Consider the following 22,098-nt stretch of genomic DNA (forward strand, 5'->3'; position numbering starts at 1 on the left):
CAATATTGCTTTTGTCTTCTTTAGCAAAGAGTACTTATTTGGTAAGTTAGGTTCTGCATTTAGGGAATGTGAGAAATGCCAGGAATCAATCTTGAATGATAGCATTTTAGAGTGGGGAAGCATTAAAAATAATCTAATCTCACTTCATTGCCAATAATTCCCCAAGAATTACTTTAAGGATGTTTTAAAATTTATCAAGCATAAATATTTTATTTTCTGCTATACTTTTGTGTTAATGACAAACCTTATTTCACTGAAATGAGAGAAACAGTCTGCATGAACTGTAAGGTTTGGAATCAGGTGCTATTTCTTTGAGATTCAATAAATAGAAGTTTCATGGGTATTTAAATATTCCTGTTTTTTGAATCCATATATATACATATGGATATATATGTTGTTAGATAGATAAAAGTTTATGACTGACTTGTGTTTTGGGAGGTCTTTTATCAATGAAACCTTTCTTTGGGGTCAAAAAATTTAACAGGCACTTCACCAAAGAAGATAAACAGATGGCAAATGGCATATGAAAACATACTCTGCATCATATGTCATCAGGGAAATGCAAATTAAAACTTATGACTAAACAGTGATTTAGAATGGTCAAAATCCAGAACAGACAATAAATGCAAGGAAGGATGTGGAGCAGCAGGAACTCTCATTCACTGCTGGTGAGAAATGGTACAACCACTTTCTTACAAAATAAACCATATATTTACCGTAAGACCCAGCAATCATGTTCCTTGGTATTTACTCAAAGGAGCTGAAAAATTATGTCCACACAAAAGCCTGCGCATGGATGTTTTGTGATAGTTTTTTATTTATAACTACCAAAAAGTGGAAGAAACCACAATGTCCCTCAGTAGGTGAATGGATAAATAAACTGTGGTACATACAATGTAATATTATTCAGCTCTAAAAAGAAATCAGCTATTAAACCTTGGGGGGGGGGACAAAGAGAGAGGAATCTTTAATGTATATTACTAAATGAAAAAGACCAATCTAGTAAGACTACATACTATATGATTCCAACTACATGACATTCTGGAAAAGGTAAAACTATGGAGACAGTAATAAGATTGGGGCTGCAGTGGGGAGGGAGGATAAACAGAGTACAGAGGATTTTTAGGGCAGCAAGACTGCTCTGTAAGTTATTACTAAACTGATGGATATATGTCATTATATGTTTGCCCAAACTTACAGAATGTATGACACCAAGAATAACTCTAATGTAAACTAGGGGCTTTGAGTGATAATGATGTGTCAATGTAGGTTCATCAACTGTAACAAAAGTATCATTCAGGTGGAAGATGTTTATGACAGGAGAGGCTATGAGGTTATGCACCTGTGGTAGCAGTGGGTATATGGGAAATTTCTGTGCCTCTGTTCAATTTTGCTGTAAACCTAAAAATGCTCTAAAACTCTTTTAAAAAACTGTCCCATTTTCCACTGTTAGTTTTAAATTTAATGTTATCTCTCATTTCCTTTTTGTTAGCTTTTGTCTGGTATATATTTTTGTTCCATCACATATTTTCAGTGTCTCTGTGTCATTTTATTTTGAAGGAATATTTTTGAAATTTGAAGGAATATGTCCTGCCGCACATACCTTGATTTTTCCCCTAACACTATCTTAGTGCCTCTGCCTTTTAACAAGGGAATTTAAACCATTCATATTTACCACAATGACTTAACTGTTATATTCTAATTTAATGTTTTCTTTTTTTTTTTTATTTTTTTATTTTTTTTTAAATTTTTTTTTTCAATGTTTATTTATTTTTGGGACAGAGAGAGACAGAGCATGAACGGGGGAGGGGCAGAGAGAGAGGGAGACACAGAATCGGAAACAGGCTCCAGGCTCTGAGCCATCAGGCCAGAGCCCGATGCGGGGCTCGAACTCACGGACCGCAAGATCATGACCTGGCTGAAGTCGAACGCTTAACCGACTGCGCCACCCAGGCGCCCCTCTAATTTAATGTTTTCTATTTATCATGCTTCCTTTTTATTCCATTTTTAATTTTTTACCTTTTGTTAGGTTAATTGGATATTGCCATCCAAGTTTCTCCTCAGTCCTAATGGTTTAAAGATTATTATCTTTAGTAATCTAAGGTTATATACACAATATTAGCACATATTATTTAAACACACATTGTTCTATCAAAGTCTAGTGTAACTGCCCTCTTAAAAGGACAAAAAAAAACAAAAACAAGACAAAAACTTGAGCACAATTTTATTAACCTATTTCCCTTCCTTTTCCCCCCAGTGCAACCTCTCATACAAACGTCATATAGAATTTTAGTTACACATTAAAAACAATTTTCCTTACAGAAGTGAACAAAATTTTAGGTTTAACACCAAGTTTTACTAGTTTCTTATTACTGTTCCTTACTAATTTTTCATTTTAATTAATTAATTCTTTCTATTAAAAAAAACTGTTCTTATTTTTGCCTTTACTTTTTAAAATTTTTATATTTAAATATTTATTTAAGTAATCTCTACATCCAACATGGGGTTTGAACTTACAACCCGAGATCAAGGGTTACATGCTCCTCCAATTGAGTCAGCCAGGCACCCCCTTATTTTTGCCTTTAAAATAAAAGTTAAGGTTTGGGGCACCTAGGTGGCTCAGTAGGTTGAGTGTCTGACCTCGGCTCAGGTCATGATTTCGCAATTCGTGAGTTCAAGCCCCGCGCTGGGCTGTCCTGACAGGTCAGGGCCTAGAGCCTGCTTCCAATTCTGTGTCTCCCTCTCTTTCTGCCCCTCGCCTGCCCATTCTCATTCTCTCTCTCTCTCTCTCTCTCTCTCTCTCTCTCTCTCTCTCTCCCCCTCCACTCTCAAAAATAAACAGTAAAAAAAAATTAAAATAAAAGTTAAGGTTCAAATTATTGTCCCACAGAATTTTGAAGATATTACTTAACTATCTTTTAGCATCCAATGTTGCCAATGGAGAGTATGATGCAAATAAACCTGATTTTCATCCTTTTGCTTTTCTCTCTAAAAGAGTTTAAGACTTTTCTCTTTGTCTTCCATATTACGAAATGTCACCAATATGTCTAGGTAAGATTTGTCTTTCACTCACTTTGCTCGGCATTTAGTTGGCTCTATCAACTTGAAGGCTTGTTTCTTCCTTCAAATTTGAGACATTTCATTATTTTTTAAATTATGTTTCCTAATTCCTTTTTTCCTGTTCTTTCTGGAACTCTCTTTAGATACATGCTCTCCTTCATGTATGTGTGGCCACCTGAACACCACAGGTCAAAAGAAATGTGTTTCTCCTACCCGATGCCCTCCCACCCTATGAATATACCTCAACATCTTTAAATATTTCTTTCCCCTAGACTTCTTTCCCTAATTCCCATGGCCCAGATACCCCCTGCACAATGAACTGTGCTTTGCTAGAGCTACAGCTCCTTGCAACTCCTTTGCCGCTCTATTTTTCTTTCACTCTTTCCCTATCGTGTGTCTTTCTTAATAGTTATCTCAATGATTTTACCGTACTTTTTAAACTTGTTTTTCCTCCCCTCTCCCTTTTTTAGAATACCCTTTGTTCAGTCTTTGCTATCTGTGCTATATAAAATAGCAGCCATTTAGCAACACATGGCTATTCAAATTTAAATTGATTAAATATTAAATAAAATTAAAATTCACTTCCTTAATTGCACTAGCCACATTTCAAGTGCTCAATAGCCACTTCATTATAGATTATAGAACATTTCCATAAGCAGGAAGTTATACTGCACATTGTTGTCATAGACATATTCAACTTTAGCTGTGTCCAGTGTTTTTAAGCTGTCTTTATTCACCCAGACATCACAAAAGTATGTTTTTTGAATATCTACTAGGCAAGACAGTATTTTAGGAGATAGGGATAGCAATGTATCAAATGAATTCCTGCACTCATGTAACTTACATGCTACTCAACAAATAAGAAAGAATATAGTATATCAAAAGGTTCTAAATGTTCACTGAGACCAGTAAGTAGGGCTAGGGAGAAAAGGAGTGACAGGAATGGGAGAAGGATGGATGGACAGAAATCTCTAAAAGGGGGGATGTGACCAGAGACCTGCGAAAAGTAATGAACTGAGGCATGGGGATATCTGAGGTAAGAGAATTCCAGGCAAAAGTACTGCCAAGTACAAACGCCCTGAGACAGGAGTCAGACTAACAGGAATGAATGGTGCAGAGGGGGAGAACAGCAGGGGATAACAATGGAGAAAAGCAAAGAACAAGATCATGTTGGATTTCGAAAGCCACTGGAAGGACCTCAGTAATTTTAATTGGACTGCAAAAGGAAGCCAGTGGAGGGTCTTTAGTTGAGAAGTTATTTGATACAAATTAAATTTTAACAATGGTACTCTGGTTGGTGGGTTGGTAATAGTGCAGGCAAACAAAGGCAGAAGAAGAAATACAACTTAGGAATTAACCAGAATAATTCAAGCAGATTTGGAAGTGCTAGTGTTATAGATGGTAGGAAAAGGTCCAATTCTGGTTGTCTCTTAAAGCTGGTGGTTTTAGGGAGGCTATTGTTTTTATTTCAAAGATAAGACTTTTAATTTTCAAAGATTTTTAACCGATTATTTTCCATAAGAGCTTGTTCTTATTCTAGGAGTTCAAAATCCTATCACGTGTTTATAAAAGTCTCTACTTTTCTTTGGCATTAACTGTATTATTCATTTATTTCTTGCCTCTTAATTGGTTTTTGAAATAGGCATTTTGTCATTTATTGCACCCATCCAACATCAGAATTCCTTTCTTAATGTGAAGAATTTCATTGGGGGAGTAAAATTTGCTTCCTTCAATAAATGTTGGAAAAGACTACTGAAACTTCCTGATTCCTTTCCATGAGTGTGACACAGATGTTGCCTCAAATTGTACTCACCTTAGATTTCCCTCAGATACTAAAGAAGGGAAGGAAGAGAACGTTCTCTTTCTGGGGGCAACAGCGGTGACAGTAGGGGCAAGGTCAAGTACCTAAGAATAAAAGTTCAAACAGGGCTGACTGCAGCAGTTGCCGTAAGGCTGAATACACAGACCAATAATGACAGTAGTGCAAAATGAAAAATCAAGTGTCCAATGTCAGGCAGCAGTGTGTCCCATCATACTAGATTACAATGTAGTGTGGTTTGGGGGTATGGATCTGACAGGTAAATCTTGAGCCTGGTTCCCCAGATCTCCCATGATTCTAAAACATATATATTTAAGAGCTTTGTTGAATGATTCACATGTCCCATTTGCCCATTTAAAGTGTGTGGTCCAGGGGAGCCTGGGTGGCTGAGTTGGTTAAGCATCTGACTTCAGCTCAGGTCATGATCTCGTGGTTCATGGGTTCGAGCCCCATGTTGGGCTCTGTGCTGATAGCTCGGAGCCTGGAGCCTGCTTTGGATTCTGTGTCTCCCTCTCTCTCTGCCCCTCCCCTCTTGCACTCTGTCTCTCTCTCTCTCAAAGGTAAACATTACAAAATTTAAAAAAAAAATTAATAAAGTGTGTGGTCCATAGGTTTTTAGTACGCTCTCCAATGGTACAACCATCACCACAATCACTTTTAGAACATTTTCATCACCCTGAAATTCCACTGTACCTATTAGCAGTCTTTCCCCATTTCCTTCCAATCCTGCCTCCAGCCCTAGGTACCCACTAATTTACTTTGTCTTTACAGATCTGCCTTTCCTGGAAATTTCATGTAAATGAAATCATACAGTATGTGGTCTTTCATAACTGGCCTCTTTCATTTAGCATAACGTTTTCAAAGCTTCCCTGCTGTAACATGTATTAGTGCTTCATTCTTTTTATTGCTGAATAATAATCCATTGTATGAATATATCACAGTTTCCTTGTCCACTCATACCATGATGACATTTGGGTTGTTTCCACTTCTGGGCTATTATGAATATTGTTCTTGTCAACATCAACATTTGTGTACAAGTTTTTGAGCGGACCTCTGTTTTTACTTCTCTTGAGTGGAACTTCTGGGTCATAAGTAATTCTGTTTAACTTTCAGAGTTACTGCCAAATTGTTTCTCAAGCACCCACACCATTTTACAAGCCCCGCTATGTAGGAGGGTTCCAATTTCTCCACATCCTCCCACCACTTGTTATCATCTGTCTTTTTGATTAGTCACCTTAGTAAGTCTGAAGTGTTATCTCATTGTGGTTTTGATTTACATTTCCATAATGGCTAATGACGTCAAGCATATTTTCATGTGCTCATTGGCCATTTTTATATCTTCATCAGAGAAGTATCTGTTCAAATCTTTGCCTATTTTTAAATTGGGTTATGTATCTTTTTTAGTTTTGAGTTCTTTATATAGCCTGGATACCAGCCCCTTACCAAATAAATGACTTATGAATATTTCTTCCATCCTGTGGGGCTGTCTTTTTACTTTGCTGACAAGTATCATTTGAGGCATAAAAGTTTTAAATTTTCATGAAGGCCAATTCATCTACATTTTTCTTTTGTCATTTACACTTTTGGTGTGGTATCTGAGAAGGCTTCTTAACCCAGGGTCATTAAGATTCATTCCTATATTTTCTTTTAAAGAGTTTTAACATAGTTTTACCTCTTACTTTAAACTCTGACCCATGAAGAGTATATTTTTGTGGATGATACAGGGAAGAGGTCTAGGCTCCTTCTTGTGGTATGTTTCAGCACAATTTGTAGAAAAGGCTAGTCTTTCCCACATTGAATGGTCTTGGCACCATTGTCAAAACTTAGTTCATCATAAATGTAAGAGTTTATTTCTGGTCTCTTAATTCTATTCCATTCCAATAATCTTTGTTAAACTCCTTCTCTACTCAATTAGCTAGAGAATATTTCTTGCTTACAATCATGACTACTGCCTATTTACAATCAATCAAATGTTTGAGAATTCTTGGGTGTTTGCTTATCCCATTTTCTTGACTATGGATGTTGTTTCTATGTGCCATAGCTGACATCCAGTGATGGGGTGGAGGGAAGGGAGAGATACCAAGTTCATCAACTGGGTATAAAATCATTCCCTTCCTGGGGCCTGGCAGCTGTAGAATTTACCCTCCATGTTTTAGTCTATATGCAAACCCCACTGAAGTGTGCTATTTGGTAGAAGCGCAGGAAATGGTCTCAAAAAGAAGTGTCTAGATTGTTCACCTATTGCCTCAGGGATCTATTCTAATTTCAGCATTCTGTTGGGATGCTTTTTGAGGAGAAAAGTCTCCTATACTCTCTTGGCACCATTTGAGTGATGAGTTTAGAAAAAGGAACTCTGTGTGAGATTCAGTCTCTCCTTTCTTTGGTCTAAGCGTTGCCCACAAAAAGGATGCATTCTGTTCTGCTTTATCTACAAGACAGACCTGCCTGTTTTGGGATCTAAAGTATTTGGGGGGAAAGAGACATAAAGCAAACTTATCTCCTTACACCTAAGCTATTTGCTCCATGTGAGCTATTTCAGAAAAGAAACTGACTTTTTTTTCTTTATTGACCTGATGTCTTTGCTCTGGTTCCCAAATTCCAGAAGGGTAGACTTGTTAGTTAAGAGTTGCCCATGAACTGATCCTACCTTAGCAACAGTCCTCTTTTAGATGGGATTATGGCTCCAGATTTTTCTGGTTTTGCCTCTTTGGCAAAGTACTCTGATTTTGCGCACTTACAAGGATTTTTTTTTAAAATTTTTAACAGTTATTTATTTTTGAGAGACAGAGACAGAGTGTGAGTGAGGGAGGAGCAGATAGAGAGGGAGACACAGAATCTAAAGCAGGTTCCAGGCCCTGAGCTGTCAGCACAGAGCCTGACATGGGGCTTGAACTCACGAACCATAAGATCATGACCTCAGCCAAAGTCAGATGCTTACCCAACTGAGCCACCCACGTGTCCCAAGGATTTCTGATCCTCTGACGGCACTTACTTTTCTTACTGTATGACTTTATTCTTCTTTTAACATATGTCATTTCATGAGGTCTGATAGATGAAATAGATGCATATAACAGCTCCTCATATTTCACTCTCAAGAAACTACTAATAAAGTGAGACCGGAATACCTAAGTCAACCAAGCCAAGCTCTTTCCTCTACTCTACATCACCTTGTAAGATATAGCCCTTACACTAGAGACCTTAACAATCTTGTTACAATGGAGACACTAATTCTTACATTGAGATAAAAGTAAAACTAAATACATAGCAATATATTATAAGTAATTAATGTATAGAGAATAAGTAAGTACCCAAGAATTATAAGAAGTTACACCAGGTTATAAAGAACAATTGATTGAAAAGGAGGAGCTTGAGACAAACTTGAAAGGAAACATACAATTCTAATGAGAAATAAGAAGGCAAATAAGAACATGGAGATGGAAAAGTGCATAAAAAATTGTTATAGGAGGTACACCAAGTTGGTTGAGTTATATATAAAAGAATAGTGGGAGATAAAGCTAAGAAAGAGATCAAGAAGCCCAAGTAAGCTTAAGAGCCATGTAAGACCATAAAAGCCTGTGTCACTTTCATTCAAAATACACTTGTAGAACAGGTATTAAAGCCACTGTAGATGAGTTATTTTTGAGGTAAAAGGTCCATACATAGATGATATTCTATTCTAAGGTAGTGAAATTGTCCCCCAATCATCTACTACCACATATTACATATCTATAAACAGGAAGTACAAGTAAACAAATCAGCATATCAATAACTTTAAATCTCAGTAGGTGCTCAATAACAATGTTTTTCATATATACCTCTGATATGAAAAGAACCATCATCATTTCTCTCTACCACAAGATGGTCAATATGAACAGTTACAGGAGCTGGCTCAAGGGATATTGTACTACTACGAGGACTGTCGTCCTGTAAAAAAGAGAAGCGGTATCAGCATGTTGTTATTAAAGTAAATGACTTCTAATTTCTATGATTCTTTTCATTATTCCCCCACAAAGACCAAAAACTCATATCAATAAATGCTTATAAATGCTAATAAGCACATATTATAGAGAAGACACATTCTTAAGCATGAATTAAAGTCCCAGTCGGCAAAGTGAACATACACAACACGAAAATATATAAATACTTATTAACGTACTTTTAAATTTATTTTTGTGTTAGAAACTTGTATCTTCATTGGCATCACGGTTGCAACAGTTTCATCTTCCAAAAAATGTTGAATATTAGTAAGCGAAGATGTAAAAAACTCTGTGCTAAAGTTTTCTATATGGCATTGCAAAAATCCATTTTTTTCTGCAAGCAAAGAGTGTATTACAGCACCAGGCCCACTCTCAAATCTCAGAGTAATCTCAGGAGAGGATTTGGAATGAATTACAGATTTATGATCCGAACCTATGGAAAAAGAACACATAAAAATCATAACTTGTAGCACTATTCAAAAACTCTCAATTATTTGTCATCAGACATTATTGTCACTTTAGGGGCGCCTGGGTGGCACAGTCGGTTAAGCGTCCGACTTCAGCCAGGTCACGATCTCACGGTCCGTGAGTTCGAGCCCCGCGTCAGACTCTGGGCTGATGGCTCGGAGCCTGGAGCCTGTTTCCGATTCTGTGTTTCCCTCTCTCTCTGCCCCTCCCCCGTTCATGCTCTGTCTCTGTCTGTCCCAAAAATAAATAAAAACGTTGAAAAAAAAAATTAAAAAAAAAAAAGACATTATTGTCACTTTGTATAATGTTAAAGCAATAATATCTTAAAGTTTTAATATTTATCTTTCATTTACATATTTACAGTACATATACAATATACCATACACAGCCCTTCAATTTTTATAGACCTTCCATGGCACTTCTGTTGACCTATCTATGTTTTCTAATGTTTTGGTGCCATGAAAACATATACCATGATATAAATCTGATATGATGCACACCTAAGATACTTAGAATGTCTGAGTGTGTACCTATCTATTCATTTATAATGTAACAGACAAATGTGATAAAGTCATGACACTTAAAGCGACACTTAAGCCATTTCTTAAGAAATAACAAAAACGTGAAGTTCTGTACCTTCCTCATTAAAATTGGGTCCTTATATAATTAGAAAAATAAGTAGACAAGACCTCAATAAAATGTCTCTATTAGAAAACAATTTTAAAACTGAAATTAAAGCAAGGGAGATATATATTACATTTATGTTTATACTGATTTATACATATATATAAATATAGTATACATGTATTTATGCCTTGGCCTTGTTCCAAAAAAGACTTTGAGTTGGCTGAGATAAATACTAAATTCAAAAACAAATTTTATCATTTCAATAAAGACTCACAGAAAATCTGATTTTAAAAAACAAAAGTTTTCAGTATGACCACTTAAGTGAACCTACGCTCACAGCAACTATTTTGTTTATATTACATTACCTAGCTCCAAAAAGAGTAAGAGGCAAAACGTTCATGGTATAATCATATGAAAAATAAGTAAGCAATGGAAAAAGACAGAAGGAAAAAGGTAAGGATGGGCAGTAAGATTAATGACTCCAAACACATTATTTACTTTTTCTGTGCCACAGGTGAACCAAAAATGAACTTCCTAGCAGCAAAGAGAAAAATGTGATCAGTTTCACAATTTACAGAACTGATGAATTAAAAAAAAAAAACAACTAACTGTTCTGGAAAAGTCAGACTATTGAAATATCAAAGTCACCAGTCTCATGGGTCCTTGTAGGAAGACCTACTAATTAAATTCATGATGGAGTGTTTATTTTCCCTCAGCATGGATGTGAATCCTTTAGTCTTATAAAGGCCAAATTTATACATATTTGTGAGAGGGAGGGGATGTAAGAAAATAAACATACCCATATTTATACATCAAGGATAGATCTCCATACACAATTCAAAGTGGAGAGTTGTTTTTGTAACTTTATTTCAGGTACAGGATAACGTTTAATCAATGTTAGTACTACAAATCAACATTCAAAATAAATAAATAATATACAGGAAGAGTTCAAATAAAATTCTAAAGCATTCTTTAAATAATTAAGAAGATTTTCTTTTTAAATAAAAGGCAAAAGCCACAAATTGATAATGGTTAGTGTTCTTTCCTATATCAAGAAAAATAAGAGTTTATTAACGTCTATTTAATAATAAGGACAATTAGAAACAACTTTGTAAATGTGACTTTGTTTTGCCTTTCATCTGTTTATCCACGTATCTACACACACACACACACACACACACACACACACACACACACACAGAATGTGAGAGAGATTACCTACTCAGTCTAAGGAGCTGAGAGCCAGAAATAATTTCAAACAAAAAGAATATTTATTTGGAGCAGAGATAAAACAAAACAAAATCTTCACTAGTCAAAACTCACTCCTCTCTTCTACCTCTTACGCCATGAAATTATTATATTAAGGTCTTCCTACTAAAGGACTCCAAAATCCACACGTTATAGAAAAACAAAAACAAAATCAAAAACAACTTTGCAATTTTAACTGGTTATGTCAGAGTGACAGCAGATACAAACTGTAGGTCAATCTTTATTCACATGGTTTATTAATGTTTTAAATGTTCAAGCTAAAATAGTTTTTTCTCCTTTTCCTTTTATTTCATTTCCCCTTGCTCCTTTCTTTTCCTTTGCTTTCTTCCTTCTTGTTTTTTAGAAAAAAAAATTTTTTAATGTTTATATATTTTTGAGACAGAGAGAGACAGAGCATGAACAGGGGAGGGTCAGAGAGAGAGGGAGACACAGAATCCGAAGCAGGCTGCAGGCTCCAGGCTGTCAGCACAGAGCCCGACATAGGGCTCGAACTCACAAACCGTGAGATCATGACCTGAGCTGAAGTCGGAAGCTCAACCAACTAAGCCACCCAGGCGCCCTGCTTCCTTCTTGTTTTTTATCTTTAAACAACTGAGGCAGTTGAGAAAAATAAGGTATTAGCACTGACTATATGATCCATACATATAGGACATTTCAAAATGATTTCAGTAAGGAACATGAAACAAATTAATAGGACATGGTACTAACTGACCCATAAAAATAAGTAAAAACAATTGAGCAACTGGAAATAATTTTAAGAGTGTACAATTTGAAAACTGTTTTGGATTTGGGAATAGAACAGGGTCTAAGTTTTGAAATTTTGGTTTTTTGCCCACTATGAAACCTTTCCAATTGTATATTTAGCTTCCACTATTTTGCATGCTTTTGGGATTGATACTTGCCAACAGGAAATTCTTGAAATTTCTTAACAGATACATTGTAAACTGCAAGGCCTATACATAGAAAAATGCCTGGAGACAATTTTTTTTCTATGATGCTGATTTAAAGACAAATGGCACATTTACCTGCAATTCCCAGGATGTGAGGTGATAGTATACTTATTTGATACCATGCAGGACTATGTATTTCAACATGTTATGTATCAGATACAGCATTCTATATATATAGCAAAGAAAAATATTTACAGCTCAGTGGCTTTTTAAAAGAATTAAAAATTTGAACAATGTCATTTTATTTTATTTAAATTTTTCTTAACGTTTTTTTATTTATTTTTGAGAGAGAGAGAGACAGAGCATGGGGGGAGGGCCAGAGAGAGAGGGAGACACAGAATCTGAAACAGGCTCCAGACTCTGAGCTGTCAGCACAGAGCCCGACGCGGGGCTCGAACTCACGGACCGCGAGATCATGACCTGAGCCGAAGTTGGACGCTTAACCGCCTGAGCCACCCAGACGCCCCTGAACAATGTCATTTTAAATGCTTAATAGAACTATTCTCATAAGTTAATTTCTTCAAATGACTGAAAACCATGAGTGGTAACTCCATATAAACTTTGAAAAAGGGATAGTTTTATGTGGTTTCCTCTTTATACACTGCATGTTTTGTTGTTCCTATCCCCCTACGTTCAGATGAATGTGTTGATGTTAGAATGAAGGACCGTAAGAACATGACATACAATTTTGCCAAACACCAGGTATCATGTCAGACTCAGGAAATGTTTGCTTACAAGCAAGATAATGGAATGTAAAAATTGACATTTATTCTAGCATAGAGCTAAGTTTGACATTCTAGCATTACTTTATTATTCTTTTCATACAGAAAAGACCTCTGTTTTCTTAAACCTATTATCTCAAAGAATGAGAAGACTAAAAACGATGGCACTTAACAAAAGAAACAGAAAGAAACTAGAGAATACATCCTCAACACATTACACCTCTAATAACAATCAAAATACTTTATGAAAATAAGGTAAGCTAAGAAAACAAATCTCTCACATTATTATAAATAAATGTAATTTTCCTTGAATTCATTTATACCAAAGACAGAACTGCTGAGGAGTTATATGTAAAAAACACAACAAATTTAAATCATATTAAAGTCTTACCTATTGGACGATTACAGAGGTAATGTCGAAGACTGATATTGCCTAACTGATCTGGTGTCACTTGGTCCACTTGCAGACAGATTTCCATATCTTCCCCTCGGATGTCAATTTCCCCATTAACACCAGTAATTTTAAACACCACAACTGACATCTAATAATGATTGCATAAATAATATTAGCATACCAAGTAATTCAAAACAAAATTTAAGAAATGACACAGGAAACTACTAAAATCTCTAAAAATACAATAGTGACCTAATAAAACCAATAATATACTTGTGATCAACAAAACCTGGTTATTACATTACAGTGACAAACTTCAGCTTCCTTTCTTCCTATTCAGTCAAGAGATGAATTTTTTTAGGTCACACAGATAACATTTCTGTGTGAAATTATTTTCACTGAAAGCTGAACATATTTTCTAAGTCATCTGTAAGAATATTTCACTGGGTGGAAAGGACTTACAACAAACCAGTAACATATTTCTTTTGTAGAAAGTTCCTCAGAAGGACTGACTACCATCAACCATCAAACTTGTTTTCAAAGTGTATTTAAATGCAACTACATAAAGGTCAAAAGGTAAAAACCCCCCTCCACAGTACGAAAAAAAACAGATTTAGAAAAATGAAATTCAGAGAAAAACAATTCAGTAAGAGGGAAGGGAGAAGTGTCAAGAGTAGAACGAGCAAAGTGAGTCACTCACTACTATGGCAATTCACTTTACATAATTATGTCATAAAATCTGTACATATTTATCTGAAATAAAAGTGGTGGCATTTCTCTTCATAGAATCTCTGTGAAATGATTACCAGGTCTTGATTTTCTTGAGCACCCTCTGAATTTGTACTGATGGCATCTGGAGAGGTTTCACCAAAATTCTGTAGATTTGCACTGGCATTTGCACTCTCCGTTAGGCTCTGGTAATTCGTAGTTGAGTTCTTTTTAATACCTGAAATAATAAAAAAGTTAACTAACAAATTAAAATCAGTCTTATACAAACGATCCGACAATGTTAAATTTATCTAACCAAAAAGGGCTATCCTTCAAATCTTTCTCAAGCAAAGGCTTGTTTAAAAGACAATAAGCAAAGAAAAATTAAATTGTAGTTAGTTTAGCAAATAATAAGAAATAACGTCCACAATAAAATGTTAGAGATACTAAAGCCCTAAATGTAGTATGAAAAGAACTCAAAAACACTGAGCACAGCCTTCACATTGCTGCTGTGGTGCTGGCGTAGCGGGTTCCTGGTCAGCCAGCTATGCCTCCCTCTCTGCCGTCCTACTTTGAATAACCCCAGTCCAACCACTTCATTTCCCCTTTCAGTACCACTTCTAATTATCTCCTACCTGAAGTTAATGTCACTACAATCAATGTGATCACCCTCTGTTCTTACCTACCTGCCTTAATTTTTCAGTGTGCTGTATTTCATTATTTCTCAAACTCTGTGGAAAAAGACAATCTTAAAAAAATTTTGTGCCCATCATAGATCAGTATCTTTTAAAAATACCATAAAAGTGAATTATTAGAAACAGTGGATTAGAAAAGCCCAAGTCATACAAAACACAGTTTGTTTTAAGTTATTATACAGTTAACCCTTGAACGCTTCTAAGATTTGATTATTTAATATGAATTATTAAACTTGTATTGCTTTACCTTTTTCCAAAAATATATGAGTATCACTTCCATCACTTTCTAACAACTGTTCTTCCAATATCATACTGTCAAGTGAAATGGTGTCCAATGAGGTCTGTGAGGGGCTTCTTTTCATGTTCTTATAAGAAACACAGAGTGGAGCCAGGTTGGGTGGAATCCGTTCCTTAGGCTTTCCACTGTTGACAATATTATTAGAAAAACATCACATAAAACCTATTCTTCTATGTGTTAACTCTAATGTCATATTTTGTCAGGAGGTTTTCTGTCCAAAAACAAAATATGCCCCCCACCACATACATACATACGCCCAGAAAACCAAAAACCCCCAAATTCCAATAGTATGTTGTTACCTGAAAGATGACTGTGATTTAAGTGTTCTAACCGTGGGTGCTTCTTCTTGATTGATTTCTAGGTTCTCAGAGAGTGAAACTGTTTCTGGAAGCAAATCTTCAGCTTTAAAGACTGACTCTATGGTTTCATGTCCTCTAGTAGTTAAATTATTTGAAAGTATGTTTTGATTACCATCATTATCAAAGGACAGCAAACTTGAATCTTCTCTGTAGTTTAAGACACTATTTGAATCTGTATACAAAGAATCCTTTTTGTCACTTGTTTCTGATCCAATTTCTCCTGATCCACTTTTGCACACAATTCCACTACTTTCATCTTCACTTATTTTCCCTAAATTTTTATCTGATAAATAATCAAGAAAAGAAATACCTTTTTGCAGATTTGTATCACTAGCTGATTTAAAAAGCAAAGGATCCTTCGAAGGGACATGGCTAAGGTCAACACTCATAGATCTGTTGTCTGACATGTGATTAACAGTTACACTTCTGATTTGATTTATACCACTACTAACTTGCCTCCTTTTTGAAGACAAACATTCTCCATTTTCTGTAGGCAAATAATCAGGAACCATTGGGCTCACACTTTCAGTGACAGGAGACTTAAGAGTATTTCCTTGATCCACTGGATGTAGCAAAAGAGCCACTTCTGCACTTTTAAGTAAAATTCCAATGCAAATGGATGTCTGACTAGGAGGAGCGCCAGTCACAGCTTCTACATCTTTTCTTAAGTTCTCCAAAAGCAAAATGAGTGACTCGTGGAGGAAAAGCAAGAGCAGATACTGGTAGTGATTGATCTGCATACTGACATGTTTATGAATGTGAACCAGGACATGAACATCTGCATCTGATGATGAAGAGGAAAATCTTAAAAATGTATCTGAAGATTTTGGACTACCATTTGTCAAGGGCTCAGATTCTGTACTATAATACTCTTTCAAGAGCTTCTTCCGCTTCAATCGTCCAGTCAGATCACTAGATTCACTTTGTGATGTATTTAGAGATACCTGATTACAAGTCTGCAGCTCTTTTTGTGACAGGGCATACTTTGTTGGTTGGCAAATCCAGATGGAAAGAGGGAAAGAGTCTATAAAATTTATTGGCCGCCCTTTTCCACTTTTCATCCCTTCATAATCTATCCAAAATTGAGAAAAGTACACAGCCCAAACATCTGTGGCAGCAGAAGTTTTGAGAGTGTGTTTATTCAACTTGGGAATAATATTTCCTTTATAAACTTCATGCATTTTAGTATCTTGTTCATGAGCATGTCTCTGGAAGATTGGATGCAACAGATTAAAATTGTCACCAGATTTGGGAAAGCTGGTATATGCTTTACTGAAAAAATCACAATCTTTAAAGTCTTGAAACAAAGCTTCTAGATCAGAATGTCGACAGTTTGGACAGTGCCTTGTATTTGTGGCAATCATTTCAGAACTCTGAATAGAAACTGCACGTGGTTGATCTTGATGACATTCAGATTTCATTTCAGAAGGAATGACAAACTATAAGAGAAAAAACATTAATCTAGTCTAACTTACAAATCCATACATCTTGAAGATAAAATAATCAAGAATATAACTTAGCTCAGGAATTCTTTTTGGTATATCCCACCAAAACACTACTTTCTTATCCAAACATAATATACGAACTCTCTCCCCACAAATCTTTTTATTAAACCAAGTAAAAAGGACTTAACTAACCACTAAGAAAAGAACAACTTTAAACAAAATTAAAACTAAATCAATATTACTAAAAGCTGGGGCGCCTGGGTGGCGCAGTCGGTTAAGCGTCTGACTTCAGCCAGGTCACGATCTCGCGGTCCGTGAGTTCGAGCCCCACGTCAGGCTCTGGGCTGATGGCTCAGAGCCTGGAGCCTGTTTCCGATTCTGTGTCTCCCTCTCTCTCTGCCCCTCCCCCGTTCATGCTCTGTCTCTCTCTGTCCCAAAAATAAATAAACGTTGAAAAACAAAATATTACTAAAAGCTTACTATGCCTTGAGAATTAAGTGTTAAGTTTGGAAAAAAGAACTTTTTGTTAAGATATTTAAAAAAAATTTTTTTAACGTTTATTTATTTTTGAGACAGAGAGAGACAGAGCATGAATGGGGGAGGGTCAGAGAGAGGGAGACACAGAATCTGAAACAAAGATAGTTTAAATCCAAGAGATGTGGGGGATGACTGGATGGAATGACTGGATAGATGCCATTAGAATCACTTTTCTCAGATGAAACTATTAAGAAAATAAACTTAAGCATATAGGTCAAACTATTTACTAATTTTTCAGAAATAGCTACTCTCAGTCCTTAAAATATGGTTTTTTTAGTCCTTAAAATACTGGTTTTAAAAGTGCATATTGAGAAAATATAGAGATTACACAACTGTCTTAAAGTATAATTGTGATTTTATAAAATTCATCTTTTTATAATTGAACATAGTAAGATTTTTAAGAAAATCTTTAAAACATTTCTGCAATGAAATTTTAACATTTATGAATAACCCCATTTTACACAGAAGAAATTAAAGGTATAGAAATTTAGAGTATCACCAACAGATGCAGAAACTGAAATTTTTCATCCAAGTCTTACTCTATTTACTACACTATAGTAGCTGTTGTTTTTTTAAAAAACAAAACGAGAGGGTAGAGTGGGAGAGAGCCAAAGCATAAGAGACCTTAAAAACTGAGAACAAACTGAGGGTTGATGGGGAGTGGGAGGGAGGGGACGGTGGGTGATGGGTATTGAAGAGGGCATTTTTTGGGATGAGCACTGGGTGTTGTATGGAAACCAATTTGACAATAAATTTCATAAAAATAAATAAATAGATAGATAGATAGATAGATAAAGTGTGCATAAAAAACAAAACAAAAAACCTCGCTCCTTTAAAGTTTAAATATCCCTGGGATTCAGATTATCAACTACTTGGTTGTAATACAAAGCAAATTTCTATTATCTTTGGATATCAATAACAGAATAACTGTGAACAAATAAAACCCAGATCTAATTTATAAGTTTCACTGTATTAATTTCCACTTTAAAAGAAAAATTTTATCAGCTCGGGTAGGAAGTAGGGGAAAAAATACTGATTTAAATGTTATTTCTGCTTACCTCCAAATGGATGAGCAGTGACAAAATGAAACAGGTTAAATGGAAGATAGAGAAAGAAGGGGGAAAAACAGTCTCTTAAGGCTTTTTAAACTAAAAATCAAAATTAAAATTTCAAAATCAAAATTAAGATTACAATAAAGTTGATTTATATTTGAACACCCATCTTAAATCCTGGAAATTACGATGTTAACTTTTCTTCTCTAAAAATGGTTTTGTTATCACAGTCACTTGTGTATATGGTACCTTTAGCATTAAGCCATCAATTCGAATATCAACATGCTCATCAGATTTTGAATTGTCATTCAACTTGTATACAGCCATAAATTGATTAAGACTCTGTTTTAAATCCAAGAGAAATTGATTTAACCATAGAATACTTCTTTCATCCACGGTAAACTGTAGTGCATTCAGTTGGCTATAAAGGTTGGGAGATGGAACTGTGGAGAAAAAAAATTTTAAAGATTTTTAATGAACAGATAGTCTAAATCTTCCCTGAGAAAAAACATTGTTTTTTTTTTTCCAACGTTTATTTATCTTCGGGACAGAGAGAGACAGAGCATGAACGGGGGAGGGGCAGAGAGAGAGGGAGACACAGAATCAGAAACAGGCTCCAGGCTCTGAGCCATCAGCCCAGAGCCTGACGCAGGGCTCGAACTCACAGACCGCGAGATCGTGACCTGGCTGAAGTCGGACGCTTAACCGACTGCGCCACCCAGGCGCCCCGAGAAAAAACATTTTTAACTTTTATTCTTTTTAAATTAAGATAATAAGTTTTGAAATTTTATTTACAAAATTAAAATGACACATGTGGATGATAATGAATACATTTAGACAGACAAAAAACATTTTTCTATGCTTCACTAACTGCAAAATATATTGTTTATTCTAAAACTATCTATAAATAGGAAACAACGTTTAGATCTCTCTTCCTAGTATCTGTAAGGACTTTTCCTACCTGAATGATAATCTGAATCCTCTAAAATAAGAGAAGCGAGTCTAATGACTAATTTCTTATGAAAGTGGTGAACAGGCAGGTTTCCTTTGGGAGGAGGGGCCATGCAGTTTTATTCTCCACTTAATCCTAACCCTAGAATAGCGCTTGGTGCAAAGTAAAAATTCAAGTATCTACTAGATAATAAAAGGAATATACTCCTTTTTCATAGCTCTCCTCAAATATTAGAATGCCTGGGGGTTGGATAAGTGTTTTAGTGCTAATTTATATTAAACTAATATTCACAATTAGAGTATACACCTCTTTCTTAAATCCTTTTGTTTACACTATAAAAGCCATTATTGTTTTCAGAGCATCTTGATAAAAAATCTTCTATCCCAAACATTCAAGCCTACTCACTTCTAGTAAAGCAAATAGCATGTATATCTAGATTTTTTAGACAACAATAATTTAAGGAAAATAAATCCAAGGTATAGGATATCACTAAAAAGACAGCATTATAACTATGTCCTAAATAGGACGTTTTTTTGCACTCATTCATTCATTTTCTTCCAGGAAAGATTCACTGAATGCCAACAATATTTTGTGTATGGTGTTAAGCACAAAAATAATAAAATGTCTGTAGGTTTTTACTCAACACAGACACAAAGGTAGAAAAATGTAATTCAAGTCTAACAGAGACATCCACTTGGGATGTGGCAGTGCTTATATTTGGAAATTGAAAGGAAGTGGGGTGTTGAAGAGATCACATCATACTCTGGAAGGAAGGAAAAAGAAGGCCTCTCAAGTATAAAATGAGTGATGATGACAGCTACAGAGAGTACTAGAGAGCAAATGTAGTCCCCAAAGCTGTAACACAGAAGGAAAGAAGAATCCGGGCTGTGGAGATCTGGGACAGAGGAAGAAACTGGTACACTAAGTGGTAGAAAAATCTACACATAGTAGTACAAGTACTACAAGTAGTTTCCAACAGGGGTCTACTTATGAAATAGATTATTATATGGTTATTAAAGATACTTAAATAAACCTGTAGAAACCTGGAATACGCTCATTTCATCAAAGGGAAAGGATGTAGGGGCGTGTAGGTGGCTCAGTTGGTTAAGTGTCCAAACTCTTGATCTTGGCTCAGGTCATGATCTACTGATTTATGGGATAGAGCTCTGTGTCAGCTCCCGCTGACCGCACAGAGGCTGCTTTAGATTCTCTGCCTCTCTCTCTGCCCCTCCCCCACTTACTCTCTCTCACTCACACTTGCTCTCTCTCAAACTTTAAAAAAAAAAAAAAAAGAACTTAAAAGAAGGGTACAGGATGTAAATCAAATATGCAAAAGAAACACATACATTAAAAACAGGACGAGCAATACTATACTTACTGTATGGTCTCAACTGTCCCCTCAAAACTGGTATGCTAACCCAGGGTACCTCAGAATATGACTGTATTTGAAGACAGAGCTTTTAAAGAGGCAATTATAGTAAAAATGAGTTCATATGGATGGGCCCTAGTATATATAGTACGATCAGCATCATTAGGAAACACACACAGAGCAAAGACCATGTGAACAGACCGCCATCCACAAGCCAATAAGAATTCTCTGGGGGCGCCTGGGTGGCGTAGTCGGTTAAGCGTCCGACTTCGGCCAGGTCACGATCTCGCGGTCCGTGAGTTCGAGCCCCGCGTCGGGCTCTGGGCTGATGGCTCAGAGCCTGGAGCCTGTTTCCGATTCTGTGTCTCCCTCTCTCTCTGCCCCTCCCCCGTTCATGCTCTGTCTCTCTCTGTCCCAAAAATAAATAAACGTTGAAAAAAAAAAATTAAAAAAAAAAAAAAAAAAGAATTCTCTGAAGAGGGGCGCCTGGGTGGCTCAGTCGGTTGAGCGTCCGACTTCAGCTCAGGTCATGATCTCACACTCCGTGAATTTGAGCCCCACATCGGGCTCTGGGCTGACGGCTCAGAGCCTGGAGCCCGCCTCAGATTCTGTGTCTCCCCCTCTCTCTGCCCCTCCCCTGCTCATGCTCTGTCTCACTCTGTCTCAAAAATAAGTAAAAACAAAAAAAGAATTCTCTGAAGAAACAACCCTGCTGACACTTGATCTAGAACTTCCAACCTCCAAAATTATGAAGAAATGAATGTCTTTTGTTTAAATCACCCAGTCGGTGGTGCTTTGTTATGGCAGCCCTAACAAATCCATACATTTATGTTTTAGCAGAAGTTGTCTCTAAACTGTAGACTCGTGGCCAGTTTTTTATTTTTGGTATATTCTTTTTTTAAATAACATAACATATATTACATTTACAATTATTTTAAAAGTTATATTTTTATAAAGGTGGGTTGCTTAACAAAGAGATGAAATATAAGGACTGAAAATGGATCCCTGTACCTTTGTATATGTTTGAAAATTTTCATAGTGAAAAGTTAAATTAAACACAGTTAAACATAACCTAGCAATTCCATTCCTAAGTATCTAGGGGGCTAGGCTTTAAACTGCTGTAAGGAATTTAATGTTTTTATCAGAAAAAATATATACTATAGAATAAGATTACAATTCCTATGGCACGTGTTAATAAAAATGATAGAAATAAATAAACCTAGATTAGAAATCAGAAATCTTGGAAACTAGTCTTCGCTCTGAAGAATTACTAACTCAGTGATGCATTACTTAAGGAAAACACTTATTTGTAAGGAACAAGGAGGACTGGAAACAATGGGATTCTCCAGTTACAGACAAATGGTTGTGAATATTATGGGAAGGCAGTGTAATATAGC

General features: G+C 35.9%; 1 protein-coding gene across 3 annotated transcripts in view; it reads right to left on the minus strand.

The window, feature by feature from the left end:
- Positions 1-22,098, minus strand: part of BLTP3B (bridge-like lipid transfer protein family member 3B) — a 109,990-nt gene that overhangs the window by 13,147 nt on the left and 74,745 nt on the right. For 2 of the 3 annotated variants that reach the window (XM_047067420.1, XM_047067421.1), the window contains 7 exons: positions 18,630-18,823; positions 15,287-16,785; positions 14,937-15,112; positions 14,093-14,232; positions 13,284-13,434; positions 9,036-9,289; positions 8,695-8,803 (listed from right to left, as the gene is read on the minus strand). In XM_047067420.1, the coding sequence (XP_046923376.1) occupies positions 8,695-8,803; positions 9,036-9,289; positions 13,284-13,434; positions 14,093-14,232; positions 14,937-15,112; positions 15,287-16,785; positions 18,630-18,823 (2,523 nt within the window). Of the gene's footprint in view, positions 1-2,796; positions 4,966-8,694; positions 8,804-9,035; positions 9,290-13,283; positions 13,435-14,092; positions 14,233-14,936; positions 15,113-15,286; positions 16,786-18,629; positions 18,824-22,098 lie in introns of those variants that run through there. The other variant, XM_047067422.1, reaches the window with a different exon arrangement.

This window comes from Lynx rufus, unplaced genomic scaffold (genome assembly GCF_022079265.1).
Source record: "Lynx rufus isolate CCGP_SWC_20201006 ecotype Redwood Valley unplaced genomic scaffold, mLynRuf1.p SCAF_7, whole genome shotgun sequence".
Classification (NCBI taxonomy): domain Eukaryota; kingdom Metazoa; phylum Chordata; class Mammalia; order Carnivora; family Felidae; genus Lynx; species Lynx rufus.